At 36.1% G+C, this 25,692-nt stretch overlaps 1 protein-coding gene across 24 annotated transcripts in view; it reads left to right on the top strand.

The window, feature by feature from the left end:
* The window catches only part of LOC139980128 (rho GTPase-activating protein 26-like), an 87,616-nt gene that overhangs the window by 36,588 nt on the left and 25,336 nt on the right, over nucleotides 1–25,692 (top strand). For 10 of the 24 annotated variants that reach the window (XM_071991532.1, XM_071991523.1, XM_071991533.1 and 7 more), the window contains exons 6-25: nucleotides 467–577; nucleotides 2,262–2,304; nucleotides 7,022–7,083; nucleotides 8,820–8,882; nucleotides 9,193–9,256; nucleotides 10,198–10,295; nucleotides 11,560–11,592; nucleotides 12,150–12,187; nucleotides 13,005–13,058; nucleotides 13,925–14,003; nucleotides 14,785–14,824; nucleotides 15,536–15,598; nucleotides 16,954–17,028; nucleotides 17,514–17,601; nucleotides 18,222–18,280; nucleotides 19,168–19,273; nucleotides 19,995–20,154; nucleotides 20,817–21,525; nucleotides 23,725–23,853; nucleotides 25,402–25,437. In XM_071991532.1, coding sequence (XP_071847633.1) covers nucleotides 467–577; nucleotides 2,262–2,304; nucleotides 7,022–7,083; nucleotides 8,820–8,882; nucleotides 9,193–9,256; nucleotides 10,198–10,295; nucleotides 11,560–11,592; nucleotides 12,150–12,187; nucleotides 13,005–13,058; nucleotides 13,925–14,003; nucleotides 14,785–14,824; nucleotides 15,536–15,598; nucleotides 16,954–17,028; nucleotides 17,514–17,601; nucleotides 18,222–18,280; nucleotides 19,168–19,273; nucleotides 19,995–20,154; nucleotides 20,817–21,525; nucleotides 23,725–23,853; nucleotides 25,402–25,437 — 2,110 coding nt within the window. The remainder of the gene's footprint in view (nucleotides 1–466; nucleotides 578–2,261; nucleotides 2,305–7,021; nucleotides 7,084–8,819; nucleotides 8,883–9,192; nucleotides 9,257–10,197; nucleotides 10,296–11,559; nucleotides 11,593–12,149; nucleotides 12,188–13,004; nucleotides 13,059–13,924; nucleotides 14,004–14,784; nucleotides 14,825–15,535; nucleotides 15,599–16,953; nucleotides 17,029–17,513; nucleotides 17,602–18,221; nucleotides 18,281–19,167; nucleotides 19,274–19,994; nucleotides 20,155–20,816; nucleotides 21,526–23,724; nucleotides 23,854–25,401; nucleotides 25,438–25,692) is intronic. The other 14 variants (XM_071991526.1, XM_071991529.1, XM_071991536.1 and 11 more) reach the window with 8 other exon arrangements.

The raw sequence follows: 25,692 nt of genomic DNA on the forward strand, positions 1-25,692 counted from the left end.
GAACTTTGGGGGGAATACAGGTATGATCAATGCAACAGGTAAGGTACATTGGAAAAATGCTCAGATTGGAAAAGATGGAAAACAGCAGTTTGTTGGACTTGGTCGAACAGTTCTGTCTCCAGTGTAGTTAACGAACCTACCCTTGTATACACACATGTTTGCTGTCATATTTCTCATGGTGGAAATGAAGCATTTCTGAAAACAGCAGAATTGTGTTAAAAGAAACTTTAAGTTGTGTGGCATTGCTTAACATATATGTAATGCTGGCAAGCCAGAAAAAAAAAAGAGAGAAAACAATGGACAAAACGAAAACGAAAAAACTTTATAATTGTAACGACCAGACCCAATCAATGTCTTTTAAAAACATTTTGCTTTTAGATGTGTTGGTAAATTTTCAGTAGACAAAATTGATTTTCATGTTTCCTGATATGCTTGTTTCTTTTTATTTTTCTTCTTTCTTGTGTAGGCGGATGCAGGCCTAGAGATGGAGAGACGGCAGTTTCACCGAGATTCACTCACTTATGTTTTCAAGCTGCAGGAAGTTCAGGAGAAGAAGAAGTTTGAGTTTGTGGAGACAGTAAGTCAACACAGAACTATGTTAGTTGTGAACTACTTTACTAACTACTTTTACAAACTACTGAGTAAAACTTAGTAATCTTAGTAATTAATTACTCCTTTTAACAGAAATTTTGAATGAAAAGTAGGTGAGGGTGTGGTCGCATGATAACCCTCCATCTGGTGCTACTTCTGTCGGCAACCATTTGTTTCACTTGATTAGCCCATACGTGACAGAGCTTTCGGTTCTTCAGAACAGGAAACTTTCCTAAAGAGGATATCACCAACCACCACATGTTACATCCACATCCCCAATTGAACAGCTTGATAAACTTGCAACTCATTTATGCCCAAACCTGAACTAATATTTAAACACATTTATATACAATTCTTAGTCTTTGTATCTTTCTCTCCACACACATAATGCATGTATATACTTGTACACAAAGCCGTTTTGTTATGTTCCCCTCGTGCAGCAGCAGCTGTTCCTACCATTTCCTTTCTCTGAATTAATTGTGACAATGAATAGGCTGCCTTCAAGCATTTTCTTCTTAAGGTTCATCATCAACCTTAAGAATGAATGAAAAGTTGCACGTGGTATCGTAAGAGACCGATTTGCATAAAACATTGATGGATAACGTTTAAGCATGCTGGCTCATTCTACACGATTTAGGAGGAAAGGGAGTACAAGTTGAAGAAAGCCAAAAAAAAAAAAAAAAACGAAGAGTTTCCAATATTTGTAGAATTTCTGCCTGCAAGTGGTCACAATGTTCTCCAATTTGATTCTGTGATTCTTTGATGTTCAGGTAAAGCATTTACTTGACAGGAATGGGAAGTGTGTCTTGGTCAGAATTGTTTGTGAGTAAGCAACAAGAAAACAAACAAAGAAAACTTGTGAAACAGAAAAAAAAATTGTGGAATTTTTTCTTGTCGTTATATGATTCACCAATTTAATTGTGTTGATATTAATGGTGTGCATTACCTGACAGAACTAGGACTTAGTGTCTTTGTTCAACTTGTTTTGCGAGGAACAACAACAAATGTAGAGTCGTAAAATAAAAGACCTACAAACTGTGTCGCTTTGTACACATGTGTAAAAAATAATCTCTTTGTGGGACTAAAGAAACCAGGTAATTGTAAGTTACTTTCTTTCATCCATTCTCGTGTAAAATGCCATGAAACTGTTTTTTATGTGTCTTTCTAGGACCTTATCTTGAAGAAAATACAGGTTAATGCATGCCTTGACTCCTCCCCACCCTAACATATTTGTCTGCCCCCCCAATGTTTTAGAAAATAGGATCGAGCAGTAATCTGGCTGCCGCCCCCCCCCAAAAAAATATTGGGCCCTAAAAAGCTATGCCCCTGGGGAGGGGGAGGTTAGCTCTGGAAGATCGCAGGAAAGATGCAGGATTGTCTTTAAATATCAGTGTTATCCTTCAGTCTATACAGACCTGGTCTTACACAAGACCTGCCACCCCTAACCCCCCTCCTCCTCCCCCATATGATAAGAATGAATAATTCCCTCTCGTATCGTATAACAATCTGTTATGCAAGTGGTCAAATTGGCACACAAGTGGAAAGCTTTATAGCAGTGTTTCTACACATCCCCTGTGAGTTTGTAGTATGTGTATGTAAAAAAAAAGGGTATTGAAAACACTTTTTATACTGGTGTTTCAAAATTTAATCTGATCTTTTTTCATTTGCAGCTTCTCGGCTTCATGTATAGCTGGCTTACGTTTTATCACCAAGGTAATTATAGTTATTTACTTTGCTCCTCACTTACCTGTCTCCCCACAAATTTCTGACTCGTTCTACCGTGCCTAGAACGAACTGGTAACCTTTTAACACTGTGTGCCCTCTATGCCCGGACCTCTCCGGTCAATGCCCTTCTCATTCTACAACCCAAAGTGCCTAGAAGTTCATTTTGTGTGTGGATTCAATCCCATCTCCAGTTCGTTTGGAACTGTGTATTTTGAGGCCTTTTTCACCTAGATGGAATAAGGAATTTGTTCTTTGTGCAGCCCAATGAAGTATCCTCTTCATCCGGGTATATTTTCTTTAATTTCTTCTCATGCTATGTACCTCTCATAATCCTGAGTGATTCTTTTCTCTTTTGTCATATTTGACATATTTTGTTGAATTTCAAAATTTACAGGACCTGTGTTTATTCACATTTGCATCAATTTGATTTACATATTGAGATAAGACATTTCTTGAGTTTTAATTATATCCGTTGATTAGGTTATTAAAATATTATCCAACACAACACAGGAAATAAGAGTGTAATTATAGAGAGAATGTTTTTCTTGTGCATAGCATAGCCAAGTATTATGTCCTGTGTTGTGTTAGTTTTGTATCATGATACTGTTTTATGACTAGCAGGACTTTTACTTTTTTAAACTTTCAACAACAACTGTCACAACCTGGTACTTTCTTGAAATCTCATAAAAAATTCTCATGCTATTAGTAAGTTATTATGATAACAGCCTGTTTTTACTATACCTGACTTAAAGTCAGACCTTGTAAACCTTGAGGTATTCTGTTCGAGAAACTCAGTGAATCAGGATTAACTTGGTTCTGCGAGCACATTGTGTAAGAGAGTCCACAGACAGGTAAAACTTGTCAAAGTTTGTAAAATATTCCACAAGGTAAGGTTTTCTTTAATGATGTATGTATTAGACTAGGACACAATGTTAAAAGTATGAAAATTAGGCACAAAATCAGTTTTAGTTTTTTTAGTTTATGTTGTAGATCATTAAAAGCCACTGCTATCATTTTGGGTTGTATTTCTATATACCCAGTTTGGATGTTTGAGAAATGACCATTTAAACATCTGGAAAACTTATGATATTTATGAAACTTATGATATTTATGAAACTTATGATATTTATGAAACTTATGATACTTATGATATTTATCAAACACTCTAGATAGACTGAGATTCAAAGTAAATCAGTCTCACTCATATGTGTTATATGTTCAAAAGAATGAGTCATTGAATGAATATGGTACTGGGGGGGGGGGGGTGTGAGGGGGTGGAATAATTGAAATTGGGAATGCATGCAGCTGCTTTAAGTAGGAGGGTGGGGTTGGGGCAGTGCAACTGTAATAAGATAATAATTCGGCAAATATTTGATACTTGAATCTCATAAGCAAGGTAGGTCGCCTCCTGATTAGCTAAGTTGACATGAAACAGAAGGAAAAATAAGCCCAGAAAGTCAACCATTGTGTTGATGAGAAGTTAAGAATTGAATAAAGTGATTACCTGCTATGTAAAATGTTTAGTGGTTGAAAAAAAAGAGAATGGTGAACGAGATGTAAATTTCAGCAATACTATAGATATTTATATAGTTTTGGTAAAATCGGTGACTGACGCGATGCTTTTGTAGTTTTGTGTTGTAATTACTACTGTTAACTTATTCCGACTCTGCATTTCCACATATTAAAGGTTCCTTTGTGTAGTATGGGTTTAATAGACAACCGGTTACATTGTTCTCCATGCCACTGAAATCCTGTCAATACAAATGCAATGACTGATTTGAATAGGAGTACCCCTTTAAAGCAGACTATTTTTTCGAAAAATTCCAGATGTCGCTATTTTTTGAGACATTGTTCCACTATTGGACTATACAACAGCATTTAAGCTTTACACAACCCAAAAACCAAACTTATTATGTGCAGACGCTGAACAATACTCTGTGTAGGCGTAACAGTACAATCCACCCCTCGTCATTGTCTATTCTACATCTACTGTACATGCAAACACTTGGTTGGCATCTGTTACTGTGTTTTTTTTTCCTTTTTTCTCCCCCCCCCCAATCTTTAAAACACATACTGTACTGCCAGTGGCAGTTGGATTGTACTCTTACTTGACGGTGTAAATGTACACTAATCAGTTTTATTATTAAAGTGTAAATGTTGACTACATAGAAGAGGACATTTCAGTATCCCTTTTCAAAACTTTTCATTGAACCAGAGTTTTGAAACCAGTGACAAACAAAGAAACAATTCATCCATCTTTATATTCATGCCCTTTGAACCTAGTTCCCATGATGTTTGTGATTCTGCTTCCAATCTGCTGAATGTCATTTCTTACAGACCATGAATGAAATTTTTCATGGGTATTTCATTGATTTTTATAATTAAGTGATTGATTAAGGTGTTGTAAAGTTCAAGATATGTTAGTTTTATTCCATTAAGGTCATAAACACGAAAAAGATGGGAGGTTGAAATGCAGCCTTGGTTGAGCTGGAGTTTGCAAGTGTCTGTCAATTTAATATATCTTTTAAACTTTAAAATTTTTTAAAAACTTTAGAAAGGATGATAACTACAGCGTTTATCAATTTAGGATGGCTTTATTGATCTAGATATGTAAGTAAGGTTAAAGGACAGCACATGCAGGTGGAACTGGTGAAGGTATACTTCTTCCTACAAGACAAGAAAACCACACACATTCTCTTGCTGAGATATTGCAGCGTTTCTAGAAATGAATTGATTGCTTGAAGAAACTGAATTCAAATTGGTTTGCTTCTGAAGTCATATTGCAAATAGTTAGGGTACACACAAACAAACAAAGAATTGAAGTCCTTGTGTGAGAAGAATACATAATTTTTTATAGGTTTAAAGCTTTGAAACTTGATGACACTAAACGGTATAAAAAACACTTTGCTCAAATTCTACAAAGCAAATTGATCAGTTAATGAAATAATGTGAATTTTGTCGACCTAAATGATGATAGCGATGTCCTATGCAGGAATCAGTTTGAATCGGTAGTACAATGGTTTTTGTGCTCTGGACTTGAAAAATAGGTAAACTACCTACAATAGGTTTAATAGGTAAAGTCTTATATTAGCGGTTCAGTCAGTCTTCATGCACTATTGAATTTAAGTTTGTATTAGGTGTTACATTACATTGATCTACTATTTAAAAACTAGTACTTTGCAAACAACAGTATCATGAAAGTACTCGTAACCTTAGTCTTGGAAACAACATGTTTGTGTTCCATCATGAGATCCGGTTTGTTATATACTCTTATTTTATTGTCTCACTTGGTTTGAAAGTAAATACACAAAGAACCCATTTGAAACTTACGTTATTTATTTATACACGCACGGATACCAGAGGAACTTGTTAAAAAAAAGAGCTCTAAAGAGACACTCTCTCTCTCTCTCTAGTGAAGCAAAGAGATAAAACACTTGCTTCCAGTAGGAATTCAGTTTAGCATTGCTTTATATACACAATCACCATGTTATCATAATTGAGTATGAAATTCTACAATAGAGAAAAGGGGTTTGATAGCTGGTGCAAGGTTCGGAAAGTTTTTGTCTCAGCAAATATTTAGCAAGCACTAGCGATTGATGATCATTTTATAATCTCTTTTGAAGCTCTAGTGTGCACTTTTTGCTGTTTTACTTTTCAAGAAAAGCAGAAATGACCCTTTAGAGAATGGGGTTAGGTCAGTTAAAGCGACAAGACTACCATAGTCTAATTGACATACCGGCCTCAGATGTAACACAAAAACTAAAATTTGAAAATGTAAAACTTTTATGGGCCTCAAATGACATGTTTACAAAGCATTGCAAATTTCTCTATGACAAATGGTGTTGAATGCCATCTAATGGTGATACTGTTGTTTATATGAAATAAAGAAGTACACAATTTGAATTATGTTAATTTCTTAAACAATGGATTAATGTTTGCACAGAGCATCTGACATTATCATCAATTGAGCATTAAAGGAGCATTCCAGAGGTTTAGCAAATTTTGAAGCTGAATACCTTTAAAATTGGTATTGGCATAATCATAGAAACATTACTACTCTAACATTCAAATGTTTTTTTTTTTGCTTTGACTTTGACATTTCAAGACTAAGAAACTGCCTACAGTCATGCTTTAACGTCATCTAATATGAAGAGCACATCTCTGTTGATGAACAGCTAATACAAGAAATGATTTATTTTTAGTTTGATTTTGTACAATATCATATAAAGATAATTTTGAAACTGTTTGTGAAAATATCACATAATGTCACAACAAGGTAGTGGGTAACTAGGATAGGATTAGCAGTGAGAGGAAAATCCTGGAGGTCTTCTTAGAACAAATCCTGTTTAGATATTGAATCCAACTATTTATAAAAAGCAGAGTCAAAAAGAAATGGCATTTGATTAAGTTTGCTATCCTTGATAGTATCAGCTCATACAAATTTAAATTATATACTAGTAAATGTGAGAGAATGTTAAACAAGTTGTCCTTTTTGATGACAAAATTGGATAAAAAAAATTTGCTTCTTCATTCTCCGTACATGCATTTCATTACTTTTTGTTGATTGTTGTTTATTTGTTTGTAGTGAATAAATTAGAAATGAAGTAAATGCTCACAATCATAGTGACCATCGTTTTCGTCATACCTATCACACTTTCAGATATATTAAATATTAAATAAACATCGTGATTTTTGTTCTCCTCAGGGCACGAAGTATCAGTAGAATTCAAACCGTACATGACAGACTTACAGTTGAAACTGCAAACGGTGAGTTATTTAACCAGAGGAAATGATATTGTCTAGTTTCGTTTTCTATCAGATTATGTTTACGTAAAAATACATATCAGGTGAGTCATGATTAGCAAACAAAAGCAAAAAAAATCAGAAAAAGAAAAGAATAGCAAAACAGAAATAAACAAATAAAAAGTCTAAAAGATACACAAGCTTGGAGATGAAGAGGTTGTTAAACTATGCCAAATTCCTGTGGTTGTCAGCCAGTAGAAATCTTTCATTTAACTACCAGCAAGTCCCTATTTTTATTTGTTTGATATGCAAATTGACGGAAAGTTTCTAAAACACAGATACACGTCCTCATAGTATGGTTGGTTGTACAAAGATACACGTTTAAAGCACGAGTCAGGATTTAATTTTACGACAACGTGGCAGGTTTTCTGCAATATTAATAAGATTTGATGCAACAAGGAACACTGGTATCGTCAGTTGTATTACATTGCTGTTTCTTTACTTGGAGGGAGGGATGGTGGAAGGGAGGGGGGGGGGCATTGGGAAATGAACCCATGTTTGGAATTTCTAAGAGTGTTATAAAAAGTATTAGTCTTGCATGAGAGCCACAAGTGATTTATTTCCAAGAACTAAGAAAAAAAGCTGTTCTTAAAATGCTTGTCAAAATGAATTATAGCCCTGGGACAGTTTCATAGCTGAGTTATGTAGAGCTATTCTTATTTTCCATGTAAAGACACTTGTTGCTCTCAATTTGTGAAGAGTTATTTATTTCTAATTGCACCAGTTTTGGTTCGGAGAAACTAGAACTAAAGTATGATGTATACTATACACACATATAATGTACTAAAGCCCTTGAGTGAAAGACTAGTGGACATGATCTAAAGTGTGCAAGCATTGCAATATTTAATCTTAAAACTGAAAATATACCAATTTTTGCTTTAAGCTGTAGAGCATTTAGGAAGGAAATGGCAGTTCCTGACCTGTTACGAATAGGTTCTAATTTAGGTCAGCTGTTGCAAAACTTTGTAGGGAAAGTTTGATTATATTTTCAGTAGCAATATTTTTCCCTCCCTGTTGTTGGCAATGATTCAACATTTTTTTAAAAGCACAGCACATGAAAGATTAACATAGAGTGTTTAACCATTGTAGGCAACATTGCGTATATTAGTTATGCATTGATTTACATAGATCCTGGTAAGAGCTTTGTCCAAATGGGGTACAACAATAATATTAATAAATATGAATTTGTATAGGGCTTTTATCCCAGTTGGAAACTGATCAGACGCACTGAGGGAGCAAGTTACACAGTAGAAAAACATAGGTTATCAAAACAGGAGTTTACAAAAAGAACTGTTTGACTTAAGAAGGTAGAAAATGGAAAGTGTGTAATATTAGAGCAGCAAGTGGGAAGGGAAGAAGAGTTTGGGAGTTGGTGGGTGAGCAGTGGCGGTGAAGGAGGGTGGGGGGGGGAAGGGAGGGAGGATAGCATTTCCAGGTGAGTGATTGCATAGGACTACACAGTGCAAAGTAACAGAGACTGACAGGGATTCAGAAACTGTTGTAAGTTCTCTCAGAAAAGTGTTTCAAGTTATCCTATTGTGTGCATTGTTTCCGATAGTTTCTGAAGATTGAGGTGAAACCGATCGTGATAGACCACCCTTATCTCTCACCTACCACTCCACCATTGTCTTTTGCACCCTTTGCCCTCTCCATGTTTCTTGTTTCTCGATGGTGACGCTCTTTTTTCCTTCCCTTTGCAGATCAGAGCCGGTTTTGAAAATACGAGAGCGGAGGGCGAAATGCTGATGCATAAGATGTTAGAGGTAAGGCACTATCAGGGATGTTAGAAGGAACTATCAGTAGTATATTCATTAATGCACTTTCCTTGTTTGTTATGCTGTTTTTGCAGTGACCATAGAATCCTTTTTTGAGGCTAAAAAGTAGTATTTTTTAAAATATCAGCCATATTTCTTGATGATTTCATGATTATAAATGTGTAAGTGGGGTCATGAACCAAACCCCCCTATCCAACCCCCCTCCCCTTCCCCTCCAAGCGCTCAATTCATATCCCTGTTTATCTTTCAGTATAATTTATTTCTAATTTCTTTCCTCCTCTTTCTTCCTTATTTTTAGAAGCCATACGAGAACAAAAAACAGAAAGACGTGCAAGAGGGCTACCTCTATGTTCAAGAAAAACGTAAGTTACTCTCAAAGGAACATGATCTTCTGCCTGTTGTAATCTCAAATCTGTGATCTCCTGGAGTCGATCTCAGTTTCCAGTGTTTTGACATATATGAGCTTGTTACAGCCAAACTGTGTTTTAACCTTGTAACTGACATTTGAAGTTTTGTGGTTAAGACTGGCATGATCTTAATAACCAAAAAAAAAGGGGACAGAATGTTGATTAAATTCCTGGAAAAGAAAACTGTTTTAGTTTATGCAAAAAGAGAAGTACTGTACACACTTATATTTAATGGTTTCTCAATTCAAGAATATTGGTTTGTATAAATACTTGCCACCCACTCTACCTTATCAAGTTCCCCTTTCAAGTAGGCTATAAAGATCGAACTGAAAAATGAATTTAAATAGTTGTCTTTATTAAATAAATATGCCTTTCAGCTACAACATGAGCATTGATTTGTATCTACGTCTGCTGGACTGCAGTTAATCTAGAGTCAACTTTTTCGGAATATGGAAAGTGACTAGAGCCTGAGGAGTTCCTCTATCTCCATCAGAAGAGATGCCAACTCATAGCCACCAGAGCCGGAGGTGACAGTGAAAGTGACTTATCGAAAGAGAAAGCCTGATATGAACAGGTGTTCATTCATGATGTTGGCAAATAAAGCACATGGCTTTCCATAGTGTGACATTCCTAATCCAGCCCATTAAATCTCTCATTGAGGACAGAATTATTGCCACTACATAGCCTCCCCATCTCCCCTCCATCTTCCCCTCCCCCAACCCACCAAACCTCTCTCTCTTGCCATCTAATACACTATAAGTTTAACTCACACAATTTTTTCTAAACATCCTACAAGAGTTGATCATGTATTGAAGTTTCCTTTTATCTGAAGATTTCAAAGGAAGATATTTGGAAAGTGTTTGAACTTATTCTTAGCTCTGTTAATTGTTCTACAGGTGCCCTTGGTTCAGCATGGACGAAATGTTACTGTCAGTACACCAAAGATACCAAAACATTAAGGATGAGTGCCTATGTACAGACACTCCCAAAGAGTGTAAGTACTTCTAGTTCATAATAATATGATTATACTGTTTGAGTTAGATGTTCTGGTGGTAACTGTTCTCTGTGTTTTAATTGATCCAGTTTGATAAGTATGAGAATCTTGTATTTCCTGTGTTGCTTGTATTGATCACTATATGTTTTCATGTTTCATGACCCGTTTTGAATGTGACTATTGATTACATTCAAACTGACTAGGTATGTGTCGTGAACTATGTCACTAAAAAGCTTGTTGTCATGTGTTAGATTATTGCTGTAGCACACACTGTTGTCTCCATTTATATATTTCCAAGGCGTTTTACCAACTTGCAATGTGTGGAATCTTGATTCAATTGTGTTTTTCTTCACATTCAAATTGTGGATATAAATTTGATATCCTCCAATACTTGAAAGTTATTCAAGAAACATGATAGCAAATAATCAGCAAATTTTAGTATTTGATGATTTGTAGTTTCTTGTAACAAGTTAATAGTTTCATTTGATATTATAATTTAACATCACTCATAATAACATCATTTAATATAATAATTTGACATCACTCATAATAACATCATTCATAACTAATAACTGACCCATCTCTGTCCGTTAAATCATCTAACATCACTCATGCACACTTTGGTAGCCACAGGTTTTCCCCTCACCCTCCCAAACACCTCCTCCCTCCTTTACACTATTCCCACATGACACTAAATGATGTCAACATCGTGGTCAAGCTGCCATTGTAAATGGCTGGCACTAGCTGCCTTCTAGTTTGGTGTTCATCTTTCTCTTCTGTGGAGCTTGTGTCATATCAGCTTTACCATATTCATGCTCAGATATCAGACCCCAATAATTCCTATGTAGAACCAAGACAAGCCCTTGTTAAATTAAACTAGAAAGGGGTTGAGAATAGAATTCTTTACAAATTTCCAGTTGAAGAGGTATGGCATATACACTAGTGAAGTGCAATTCGTGGAAGATATGTATCATTTCATGTTCACATTATATTTACATTCGCTCCTCGCTCACCTGTCTCCCCACAACCTTAGCACTGTCGTTCTACCGTGTCCAGAATGAACTGTCAACTTTTAACACTGTTCACCCTCTATGGCCGAAAACCCCTCCGGTGAATGCCCTTCCTTCTCATTCCAAATTTTCAATTGAACATGTATTGTATATTCAGTGGTGAATGTAGTTTGTGGAAGAAATGTATCATTTCCTTATGTTTTATGTTAATGACTTAATAGTTTCATTTGTGTATACACTCTTGCATGTTTCAGATTCCTGGTTTGGCCACTAGCATGAAAAAATTTGTACGTTGTTTTCTATATAACCTTTTGCACTTCAGTAGCTAGTTACTTTTCTGTTTTTTAGTGTTTGTAAATAATGGTGATTGGGAATATGTAGATGAAAGCAAATTATACTAACAATTTACTGACATCAGCCTTTGCAACACTTAAACAATGGTCTCCTTTTTTGAAAATGTATTTTCAGTTATTTACTCTGTTTAATGCTATCAAATTTTAATTTGTTTTAAAGCCGGTAAATATGGTCATTTGCTGAATTGGAAATTTTCTTATTTAATTCCATGTTTCTCTTGCAAGGACGATAAATGAGATATTTCACTTTTAAAAGCATTGTAAAGTTTGACTGAACTCTCTCCATGAAATAGAATTTTCTAAAAGAGTTCATATAACTATAAGAATGGGTCAACATATTTGAGTGTGATTAGCTATGCGGTGCTCTATGAACTTTTGATTTGATGCATGTGAACATAGTTACATTGCACTAATGCTATTAAAATGATAATTTTCTTTTCAAAAATTCAATTTTCATAGTTTTATGTTTGGTTGTTTTATTTTGTTCCTAGACTGGTGATGAACATCTTACTGTTACTTCTTGTACAAGGTATGTATAAATGTCACGTTTACTCTGTTTTACGTCTCCAGCAAAAGATTCGCATTCCCCTGAAGATTTCAGTGCGGGCATTGAATATTAAGGGAGGAGGGGGGGAGCTTGTGCAACACGAAAAGATTTTGACATGTTCAAATATAATATGTCACCCAGATTGTCCTTCAGGTTTTGTCCGTCTAGTCTGTTTAGAGTATGTTGGAAAAGTAGGTTCGATCAATCGGAAATGCAATGAAAGGCAAAGTCATACTACTCTTCAAGTCGATGTTCCATTAAACAGACTTGTACTTTTAGATAAGTTTGTAAAATTTGAGGGAAAATGTGTTAGACAAGAAGATTAGACATATATCTCAGTCATTTTATTGTTTTATCAGTGTTTATTGTGGCACTCATTCCCTGCTGCCAAGAATGTCAATTAACGTCCCTATCTAACGAGGACAAGAGTGTACCCCAGCATCTGACTGCTTTCTCAAATCTCCGAAGGAAGTTGAAGGCTCCCCCCCCCCCCCCGCCCATTCACTATCACTGTACTGCTGCTGCCATGGTGAATGAAGTAGTTTGGATGATCTGTTTCTAAATGTGCAAAGCGTACCAATTCCTCGGATGACTTATTACAGCAACACTGCGCGGCAGAAATTTTGAATAGGTCATGGGAATCTGCTTCCTGGGGAGGATTTGAAACAAGGAACCTAGGAATTGTGGGGCGGACGCTCTAACCGCTACAACTCTTTCAACTTTTATCATATGGAAATATCGACATAGTTTGAGATATTCTCTTCTCTGAATGATGTTTTTGTTCTTTCTTTCTCATCAGGAGGGTGGCAGATACTGATAAACGGTTCTGCTTTGATATCACAGTAATGGAAAAGTAAGTATTCCATATAAAAGAGATCTCTTTGTCCTCTCGAAAAACACAGCCTGAAACTATATAGGTTAAGTTTGGGCATGTGAATGTATGCTGAGTATGAAATGTTGAACCTTGCTGTTTCATCCACATCAGGAAGGAAGGAAATCATTTTGAGATGGGGTCGTTATCCCTCTCATTATAATTAACAATGTTTTTGTTAATGATGAACCTACCCATTTTCACATATTGAACGCATTATGTACGGTTGAATAAGTTGCAGTTTCTATAAATGTTTTTCGATTTGTAATTCAATAAAAAAGTTAGATAGTGAAGTGTCAGTGTTATGATATGTGAACAAACTTGACACGATTTAAAGACAAAACAGGCATGAATTGTGGGTGTGTGAGGGGGGGAGAGTGGGATTTAGGGAGGGAGGGGGATGAGGCCGTGAGATTGTGGAGGTTACAACACAATCAAGGATGTTTTGACTATTGTATAATGTGTCATTGAGTTGCATACTGTTTTTTTTCATTTTCATTTCTTTATTCCAGTATAAATTTACAGAAAAATTTATAAATAGGATAAAAATATAACAATATACAAAACATCAAAATACAGGTTAAGACATATAAAAGTTTATGAGACTAAGTTAATAGTGAAAACATAAAAAGCGTTACAAAAGTTATCAAAATTATCAAGAAGCTACAACAAAGGATCTAGGAAGCTGTCTTTACCAGTTTACAAAAAGGGCTGCTCTGTACATTTGTATCTTGTGCTACAATTTGTTGCTGTGTATTTTAATTCAGTCTGGTTTGAGTTTAACTAGACATTCTCTGTTTGATTTATGTATGTATACAGTAATGATTTCTCCATCTTGTTTGTGATAGGCCCAACGTCATCACTCTCCAGGCAATCACAGATGATGAGAGGACACAGTGGATGCTCTCCATGGGTGGAAAAGAACCTGTGAGTAGAAATACAAGTTTTATCCTGTTGAGCAAGAATGACGAAAAAAGGGAAGCGGTATTTTCCCGACATCCCAATCTGAACTCTTTTGCAGGTGATATTGAAAATGATTGGCAAATCTAAAACTGAAATATCATCTCTAGCACAATGCTCATGACCCTCCCATTCTCCCTAGCCTCTCCCATTCTCCAATCATATCCAGTTTTGCCACCACCTCCCTTTCCACCCTCTTCCCTTACCCCACCCTATCCCCACAAGTGTAATTGATCCCTATGACTGAGCTACTCATTGTGTAACAACAGGAGTACTTTATCAAGAGTACCTCAATTGAATAGGGGAATGGAATTATATATATATTCATTTGCCTTTGTCATTCACCTCCATTTCATGAACAAAGTCTGTTCAAAGTATCTCTTTCGAGATCCAGCTTTAGGAATCACAAATGATTTCGAGTTGGTTAGCATATATATACTAAATTGAAATCGTTGTGAGTTTGAAAATCCAGAACAGTGAAAAACTTCCAGCCTCCACCGGGATTCGAACCCGGGCCTCCTGCTTTATATGTGGACACCCTAACCACTAGGCTATGGACGCTGATTGTATGTTCAGAGGTTCGAAACCGGTAAGGAAGGTGGTAATATATATATATCTATATATACATATATATATTTGGTTTTTGTTCATTTATGAACATAAGAAATTAAAACATGAGATTACTATAATTGTTCTGTGTGAAAGTAGTTTGTATGATTTCATACCTTTTTGTTTTTATCATCTTTAGGTCTACCTGAACCCAGCCCAGATCAAGAAAACAGATGACAGTAAGTTTATGATGGTTTAAAAGTTGGGTTTTAACAAAGAGTCTGGGACAATTAAATAGTTCATTGTATAATGCTGACACTAGTCTATTAGTCGTCTAAGATGCGAACCAACCATGGAAGTCCCTGCAGTCCATCCTCGTTGGTAATAGCCAATAAAACAGCAAAACTTTCTGACTTGTCGATAGAAGGGTAACACTAATAAGTAATTAGGAAGATACAGGCATACATAAATTGTACCGGTAAATGGTGGATGGATCACACACTGTTGTTAATGAGGTTATTCTAATCACAAATTCAAAATGCCAGACTTTTTTGTACTTGATATGCAACATGAAAATACGTATACAAACATTTACATTGGTAGAAAGAAACACTTTGCAAATAAAAAGTTGGCTATGAATTACTGATATGTAGACTCAACTCAACTATACTTGGTTCTCTCTTGTAGGCCACTGTACTGTAGGTTGGAGTAATGAATGTACTTCCAACAGTACACATACCCCATGAGCGAAGGCAGCCACAAGATAGTGTAGTAAAATTAAACAAAATACCCCTTCTAGAGATGTTGGGAAAATAGGAAACTAACCAGCTACATATGATTCTGTGAAGAGTGTTTGTTCTCAAAAATACTTAATTTTCTATTCCAGTTTTTGTTCTTCGTTTCTTAAAGTTTTTCTCTAATTTTTAAAATTTTTAATATCCCGTCTACAGATTTACTGAACGACATTGGATTTCACTTCATTCAAAAATGCATTGAAGCAATAGAAAGTAGAGGTGAGTTTTAAACTGTGTGAGGAAAATGAAGAAAGTTCTTTTCTTCACACTCAATGCTTGCATACTCACATGACTTTTTGGTTTTGATTGTAGCTAGAGTTCATCCTATGACACAGTAAACAGTCATGCTTGTTGACAGTTTGTAAATTTCACACCATAATATAATTTGTGACTTTCGATTGCACTTTTGATTTGGTCGAAAACAAATCGTAGTTTACCCTCGCAGTGCTGTACCTGAATATGTTATATTTGCAGCTTTTATTTCCAATATGGCAATTTATGCACTTTTTCAGCGGAGCACTAGTTTGCTCATTTGCGAATCTAAGACAGAGCAGGTCCTTTAAATGTAGCTTTATATAGAAGATTACCTGTTTTTCGTATGAATTACATTTAGTGTCTTTCAAATGTTTTCTGAATTGATCAAAGAGAAAAGAGCAAATAATAGAAGAAATACAGAAAGGAAATGACACACACATGCACACACACATGATTGTATTACATTCCAACCGAGGACCCCATTGTATTTTCCATTGTTCAAATCCACGTACCCTAACCTTAACAATATCCCATACAATAGAATTCTTCCGAGGACGTGGTGATTCTTTAGAAATCACAATCGAGGACCTGGAATTCTTTCGTTCAAGTCCTTGGTCTGAATACAAAACAAACGCACACACACGCACACGAAAAAACAATAAAACAGTGTTTACCGTTCCTGAACTGAATGATCATAAAACTAAGGTTGTTCAAACAGAAATTTGGTCATCCCGGACGACCGGACTACCAATTAAAATTTGGCCCTGACAACAGAGCACCCTTCTAGGATAACGTTCAAAGACATTTGTCCTCGACAAAGTAATACTGAATTGTAAGCGTTTAATTTGAGGCCATAAAAGTCTTATGTTTCCCTCTGAGTTAAATTGCATTGCATCAGAGGAACCTAATGATCTGTGCAGTAGACTCCAGTCCAGCCACTTCAACTGAGAAACCTCAGCTATTTACAGGATCATTTCTTAAAAACTAAAAGTGTTATTAAAATATAACCTGAACAGAAAGCAGTACTATTTACTGGTCTACACCATATCAAAATTACTTATTTTTTGCCTTAAATAATGATTTGAACAGTGACAGGTATTGCCTGCATAAAGTGTGACACAATCCACTCGTTATCCCCTAGTAGAGGCCATATCAATACCGGTGGTATCATAATTAAATGGAATAATAATACCAGTATGAGGTAGTGGTGATACATTATATTCTTTTACATTTCTAACTTTTATTGTCTGGAAATAAAATATTTAAATTGCCATGACTATAATTTGTCTGTTTTAATTGAAGTTTCTGTTCTTTTATAGGTCTTGATGATCAAGGGCTCTACAGGGTGGTAGGGGTCAACTCCAAAGTGCAAAGGTTAACATCAGTTTGTTTGGGTAAGTTTTATCCTTAAAATGACCAGAAAGTGAAAGTAAGATATAGCTCAGGATGGAGAGGGATAGGGGTTCTATTAAAGGTTCTTTGGTTCTGACTGATCAGACAGTTTTAATCAGAATATATATTATTTGTGTTTATAATTTTTCTTATTATATTTTATTTATCACATAGTAAAGGCATCATGTTATTGTTTTTTATTATCTTTGCCTATAACATGTTATGCACATTATATACACGGATAGGGTCCCACTTAAGCTACTGTAAGGCTTCCTCCTGATCCTTGGGTCTCTAAACTAAACAGTGTATGATGGATTGGCAACACCACAGGAACATCTTCACTTTATGAATCCAAACCAACCCTTCATACACCTAACTTTTTTTTCCAGATTTCCTTTTCCCTACCCCTCCTTACACTTTTTTTTTTGTATTTTATGTAGTTCCTAATGTCTCATTTTTTGTCCATGATCAAACTTGATCAATTCAGACAAAAGGAAACCTCACAACGTGAACCTGTCAGACTCTGGCGAATGGGAGATCAAGACTATTACTAGTGCTCTGAAAAACTACTTCAGGTAAGTCTAAAAAATAAAAATATGTTGAACAAAGGACAAGTTGTCCATAAGAAAGGAAGTCATATGCAACATATTGGCCTGGGGTGCGGCAAGTGGTGGGGGGGGGGGAGTGGGGTGGGAAGGAGGGGGTGAAGACCTTATTTTTGTGGCGAGTGTTTTTATTGTGAAGCCATGATTGTGAATGAGAATTTCAATCTGTCAGTTTGGCAAATGGGAGATCAAGACTGCTACGAGTGATTAGAAAATCTACTTGAGGCAAGTTTGAAATTAAATGAATGTAAAAGAGGAAATGGGGCTGCTTTTGAGTGGTGCAGATGTACACATACAACTTTTGATATTTGATTCGGTCAGGGTGATGGGATGGGGGAAGGAGCTAGGGATAGGAGAGGAACATTTTATGTAAGGGATGCAGTCATGGAAAGGTTATGGTTATGACGGAAAAAGTTGAATTTTGTAACGAAAGCTATAGAACATTTCATAAGCTCACAAAAAACAATGTTTTCAGTGAATTAATTGAATGATGCTGACATTTATAGTAATGGACTTCATTAAGGTAATGATTAAAGTTATCTGCAGAATGCAAATTACTCCTTTAATAATTACTCTCACTTCTGACACAGAAATCTACCAGAACCACTGATGACCTTTGACCTCCACGATAGCTTCATAGCAGCTGCAAGTGAGTATCATCTAAGACATAATACATTCAATGTTGTGTAACTTGGTGACATGAGATTCAAGCATATGTATGGAAGGCTGTCTTTGATGAAATTATTATATTGTATGGTTAAATAGTAGTGAGTTTATATTTCTCATCACCAGTGTTATAGTTATTAAACTATGGGGTACAGGGGGACAGTCAGATACCACAGAACTTGTAATTCACATATATTCATTTTGCACAAAGATATCAAGTGTATTGTCCTGTAGGAGAGCCACATACCTCATTTCACCTAGTCATAATTGTATTTCCCTGTAAGAATTTTGAGTAGTATTTCCTCACAACCATAATGGTGCTTTTTAGCTAGTTGCTCCTATCAGGCCTGATGAGAAGGAAAGGATGGTGGTGGGGGGGGGGGAGGGGGGACATAATGTGGGCCAATTAGGGTGCCCAGGAATGTATGTGATAAAGAATAAGGTCTTCCCTAGATCATAGTATACTTAGCAACACTGTAGACTCCAAGAAGGGACCTTATGACATAGTTCGTAGCTCTTGACTCCCCAACTACCCCAGTCTGTTGACATTAGCCCAGAGCATTAAATGCAGATTAGATAAGGCCCAGGAATGTCTGACATGTGAGTACTGTATGAGGAGGCTATGTTTTGAACATCTTTTGTGACTTTTAAGTAGCAGACTATTAATATGATCATTTCCCTTTTTTTTTTCAAAGAAGAGATTATTTCTTGTAAACAATACTACCTACTTCAACAGAGGTTAAATTGATTAATGCCCCTTCATGTCAATAATTCATCCAGTTTATTTGGAAAATTAGTAACTTGAATCTTCTCACTTGAACTTGATAATCTTTTATATAAAGATCGCATTTTTGTTTCCCCTCCCCGTAGAACACGATTCAAAAACTCTGCGGATAAATGACATTCATGCCCTGGTTCATCAAATACCGGAACCGAACTTTGAGATGTTGGATATGCTAATATCTCATCTGAAGAAGTAAGAAAAATTATTTATTCATATTCTTCAGGTCACATGTGCCTTCAATGTTTCTTGTATGTTTCATTCGTATTTGTTCCAATTTTTATTTTATGTGATATATATTGCATTTTTGCAATGGTGATGTATAAATAATTAACCTCTTACCATGACCTATATGATGGCATTGGTTCCAGTGTCGTTTTAGTTTCTATACCTTTAAAATATGAAGAGAAAAACAGAGAAATTAGATAGTTTAAGATCATGGCAATATTATATCACAGATTGACCACATACAAAATGCCAGAATACTTCTGGCAAAAAGCCAGAAGTATCCATGCAAGAGTTTGCATCATTTACTATTTGATAAGTTGTAAAGGTGCTCTCCAGATTTTTTTTCCATCGACTTTCAATAATTGAATTCCGTCGTTTTCATGAATTTCTCCGAAATGAAAATCTTTCAAATAAAGTGAAATACAGCAACGATATTATTGACGATGCCATTTTTTTTGGTGCAAAAATATGGAAAACTTGGGAATTGCATGATCTCAAAACCAGTGTGAAATAAGAACTTGTCGTATCTGCATAATTATGGATAAGGAATCTTTATAAAGTAATGTGATGTTTAGTTGTGAATTTACATGTTTATTGTTCTGTATTTCATATACTCACATAACTAAAGTTAACGAGAAGTTTGTTAATTGTAATTACTCTTCACGTCTGTCGTTTCCTCTCACTTCAGAGTCTCTGAGAACTGCAATAGAAACCTGATGACAAAAGCCAACCTCGGTGTTTGCTTTGGTCCGACGTTGATAAGGCCCGAGGAGGAAACCATGCAGGCCATCTTAGATATAAAGTTCTCTAACATCGTAGTTGAGATCCTTATCGCCAATTATGATACGGTATATTCAGACAGCTTTACAAAAGTTTCTCTGTGTATCCTCTCAATGTTTTTCCAATTTTTTTATTCCAGACATTATTTTCAGTTCTTTTAATGCTGTATTTTGCATCGACTTGTTGAACTTTACCTTTGTACCTGTTGATAGCCATTAATTTGAACATAATTATATAATAAATTACCATCATTTGTCCTGCTCGTACTAAGCAATTTATTAAATGTCTCTTTGCAACGATAGAGAAAATTCTGTGCTCCACCGTTCCCGCTGCGAATAAAGCTTCAGGCATATATATAATCCATACTCCTGCTCCCCTCAAGGCCCTCCCAATCACCCCTATTCCCCCGATTCATAGTTTGTGTGCCACGATTGATCTTTCTAACATTGTGGTCTTAGTTCCTGCTTTCCTGCTTTCAACATAAGATGGTCAGACCTTGCTTTAGTCCTTTGATGATTACAGCTATAACATGTTAAAGGCAGAATGCTAGTATAAGTTGTTGACAAGAATCAAGTAAAAAGTTAAATATGGTTATTTAATGGTCGTCAAGGCACACTACTCGCATAAATTTAGGTACAAATTAATCTTTTGTCTTCATCTCCCCCTCCCTTCCCCTTCCCCTCTCCCATGTCTATTTCTTTCTATTCTCTTTTCTTTTCTTTTTTTATAGATTTTCAAAACCTGTCCTAGAGACCCTCCACCTGACATGATACCTCGACGGTCCGTCGTCCCATCAAATTCAGCCTCATCAACCACATCTTCTGCATCAAGCGTTTCTTCCTCTAAGGCTTCACCCAGGCACCATCAGAAAACCCCCGCCCCTCAACCACCCTTCTCTGACTCCACTCACCCTAGCCTCACCCAACCTTCCAAAGTGAAACCACCACCACCAACCAAAGGGGAATCTCGAGATCATTCCCCTCGTAGAGCAGGTGAGGATCTCCCCGACCTTACGGGGAGGGTGAGAACCCTCTCGCAGCATTATCTAGACCTAGCTATATCTCAGGATCATCAAACGCCCCCTTCCATCAATAGAACCTCAAACCAGGTCATGCGAAGGAATGCCAAATCTCTAAAATCAGGTCGCCGTCGGCCCATGTCACAGTTTTTCCTCCCGTCGTCTAAATCCAAAGATAGTAAAAAAGAGAACATCGATCTACACTTCCCCAAAGATTTCCCAAACTTGGAAGGGGTGAGTGTCGCGAGGCTTTCTCGTAGCTTTCACATAAACACCAACAACTGCCATGAACAGCCCAAGGTTTCCTTGAAGCAGAAGGGCAGGTCTCTCATGCAGAAATCTGCTAGAGAATTACAGAGCTTAAAGTTGAAGTTTCAAGGCGTGGATTCGAGCCCAGAAGCAAAGACTATTCCCGCGGAAGGTAACTGGCATGATTCCAGAGCTCGCCACCCACAGCTCAAAAAAAAAAAAAAAAAAACATCTCATGGCAGCTAAATTGCAGATCGATTGGCAAAGTTTGCATTTTTACGTCATTTTTACGTTCCGCCGCGTAGACTCACTTTTCTTTTGGAGATACCGTTTTGATCATTGCAGAAACTAAAACTAATTAACCCCCCCCCTTGCCCCCTTAACTTTTTGCGTTTTTGTTACTAGTGTAGAGGCTTCAATTTTCTTTTTATCCCAAATAACAAACCAGAGATGATCAGATTTTTCAGGATTAAACTCTGTAACAACTCATATTTTCTGTTTCTTCATTCAAACTTTAACCAATTTTTCCTCTTATGATTTGAATTGAAATAAAGAAGTAATTTTGTTTTCATGGCTAAATTTTGAAAAGTAAGACGATTATTTTGCTACTATATGTCCCAAATTAGGAAAGGTATTTTAGTTTGCCTCTTCAATCTATGTGAGGAAAGTTTTTTTTTTTGGGGGCAGGTAAGCATTACAGACGTACATTACAAAAGAGAGTACCATAGTTTTCTTTCTAACATCTCAGTATTAAATAAGTATAATACTGCAGCAATGAACAAATTATTTTCCAATAGTGGAACCTTGACCCTGTTTCGGAGGAGTGATATTTCTTAATAATCACCCAGACTCCTGCCCCTATCCCCTGATCATCATGCTTATCATTACCATGCAAGAAGACCATAAAGCACTATCCATTAAGATGCTACCACACAACAAAGACACTTACCTTTCACTATGCCATCTGATGAGTAGTTCAAAGCGTGCACACTCATTCGAAAGAGGCAACTTTATTACGTAGTTAAATCGAGAAGAAACTTGCAAAATCAATCATGGACTTCCATCAACCCTCACACCCTACAGTCCTCCAACTCCCCCTCCCCCCCCCCCCCACATATAACTGTAGAAAATTCAGCACGTCATTCAGGTCTCGAGTAAGTTTTTGACCAAGTGAGATATTTTTCTGTTTAATTTCTTTGGGGGCGTTATATTAGCATTTATTATTAACTTTCATGGAGATGCATTTGATATTACTTACCAATCAACAAATAACTGCATGAACTTTACAATTGGAGATCATGATTTCAAGTAAACTTCAATTCCACCTTCTTCATTATTAACACAAAATACTGGTTTATAGTCTTGTCTTGGGTTGTCACTTTTGTGGTTAAAAACATTTCAAAAATGTAACAGCTTTCACATCTATGGTCGCTGTCTTTGCTTGGGTTTATAATTTGCTTGATAATAGTATTGGTATTAGAATTTTTTGGGGCAAAAGCAAGAATTTGATGGTAGTAACATGATGTTAGGTTTCATAAGAGAATTGAAGGGTGATACCACAGAAAGGATGGCCACAACTGGTATGTGTGTTTAAGATAAAAGGCACTGTAAGAATTGAGTAACTGATGTCAAGGTAACATTCTTTCATCAGTTTCTACCTCAAGTGTAGCTGTGGGATTTGACATGATCATAGCTTGTGGTGTGAAACAAGTGGACCTTGATGGACATTACCTTATTTGTTGAGTTGAAGAAGTTGTTCAAAAAGAAAGAGAAGAAAATTAAAACCAAGCAAAAACTGACCAAAAGGTTAAACAAGAGAGAAGAGTAAAATACTGTCAAATACTTCAACAAAAGGTGAAATGCATAAAGAAAATTAAAGGGAAAATATTTTTGGTGGATGTTGGGGGGTTGATGGGGGTAAGTTGATGGTCATCCAAACATTAATTGGTAAAGGGATATGGTTTTGATTTTTTCCATCTAGTACCATGAACGATATAAACAAAACAATTATTTCTTTCGGGAGTTGTAAGTTTCAATGATTTAACTAGATTTGAAAGAAAACTTGTAACCTGCCAAAACGTATTGATGTCCAGGTTGAATTTCTTAATTTCTACTTTCATGTGAAAACTTTTTAAGAAATGCCAAAAGCTAATGAGAGGAAGAAGGAGGGGGGGGGGTGTGGTTGGGGACAGGGGGTGATATTGAAGGATAAGGAGTAGGGGAAAGAATAATAAAAAACTATTTTAAGAGTAGGTTGGTAGAGATAACCCTGTTTTACTTTCCAGTTACGGCAATCTTCTCAGCCACACGGTGCAAAAAAAAAAAAAACATGATGAATTTTGACATTTTTGAAAATTTTGAATTCCTGCAGCAGCACCTGCAGAGCCTCAATACAGTTCAAGCGACAGTCGAGAGTCGATCAGCTCAGCAACGTCAAACTCGACCCATTCATCTAGCTCCTCTCCACCTTCCAGCAAGAAGGCTAACTCGTTATCAACAGGTAGGAAATAAAATGAATTTCTGTGAGGTCGTATTTTCAGTTTTAATTGCAGTTTGAAATACTTTCTTTTGAAGCATGCAGTTACGTCAGTTTTTTGAGCTGTGCGCCTCTGGCCACTGAATATTCATTGAACAGTCACGAGGTCAATGTATGCATCTTTCAGTTTTCTCGTTGCGATCACACATTTCATTTAAATGATCGTTTGTAATTTTGTCAGGAAAATAAAAAATATAATACATAGTTATATATATAAAAAAAATGATGGTAATTTGCTTTAATTTTTCAGTTAGGCTTATCATTTCTGCATACTTTACTTTGCTTTCTTGTAAAACATAGATTCTCAAAGGTTATCAGTAGTGACTCCAAATTTTAGCATGCCAACATTCAATAAAAAGTTTTTTGATTTTCTGACCACTCAGATTTTTCCAGACATAAAAGCTCAAACTAGGCAAATAATTTCCTCTTTGTGAAGTTTTGAGGCATGAATGACCAACAGTTAATAGTTGACTTGGGGCATATTTGCAAACAATAATGCAGATATTCAGTCGTAACAAAACTCCCAATGTCCGAGATGTTTTGTTGCATGAATAATTTGTGGAATTTACCTTCTACCTGGCACTTCAGTTCATATGCTTTTAACTTTCAGGGCATGGCAGGTGTCTTCTTGTTTTCTTCAATATCTGTATTACTTATACATGCAACATACATGTTTACTTTAATGATGCTGTTGGTTTTTAATTTGCAGCTTTCCATTTTTTCTGTCACTTTCTGGATTCAAACTTTGACTAATACTTAGACAACGTACATTTGAGGGGGAGGGGTAGCCAGGCAGTCATAAACTAACTGTACAATGTACCAACACAATAGAGTACATTTTGTGTTTTAATATCTTGCCATAATCTGTTGGTACCATACTTGAATAGTAAAGCAGAGAAAAGATACCTATAATTTCTTACCAGTTGTGTCCCAAAAATGCACCAAAGAAGTTTCAAATTAGACCAAATCTTACAAGGTTACATCCCTCGGTTGGATCAATGGGTCTGCAGTTGTGAGTAAATATCACATGGCTGGGTCCAGAGCGATACAGTGTTATAACCCATGGCAAAATATTCCTGTAGCTGTTAATCCCTGTTGAAGGGGTGGGGGGGGGGATTAAGAACTAAGAAAAGGGGAGAGTTTGGAAAATGGTAAAAAAAACAAGCTTTTATTATTTTTATTTTGTTAAAGATTATTGTTGGTTTTCATGCTTTTTCTTTCCTTTTTCTCATTTTGTCAGATTTCATATAATTTCACACATTCAGTTTGCAACTCTGCACTGGTTTATGTGTTAAAACATTCCAAGGAATTAGAAAATGTTGGATTCAAATACACAGATTTTATTCATGCGCCGTACAGCTAATGTTTCAATGTAATTGCTGTTCTTTGGTGGAATACTTAATCTGTCACTCAGCATTTAATGTCTGTTCTTGGAGTAGTAGAGAACATTTGAATCCAACCAATCATGTAATTGTACATTTTGAATCCAACCAATCATGTGTTTGTTTGTAGGAGGTCACCGTACCAATAAGCCGAAGAGGAAACCAGGTATTACATTACTCAGCAGTAACCATGTCTAATAAATGTGCCCGTTGCTAAAGAAGCATCAGTTTAGTAGGATGTGTCAATTGCCTGCAATTAATAGTTTAAATAAAATATAAAAAATTACCTGTTAATTTCTCTATACTTACTCGTCTTCCTAACGAATGTTTTAGCGCATGATCAATTTAGAAATGTTGAAGATGATGTAATCTTGAATCCTATTCAGCATTTATCCATGGCAACTCAGACTTTTAAATTTTT

Source organism: Apostichopus japonicus, chromosome 14 (assembly GCF_037975245.1).
Source record: "Apostichopus japonicus isolate 1M-3 chromosome 14, ASM3797524v1, whole genome shotgun sequence".
Lineage (NCBI taxonomy): Eukaryota > Metazoa > Echinodermata > Holothuroidea > Aspidochirotida > Stichopodidae > Apostichopus > Apostichopus japonicus.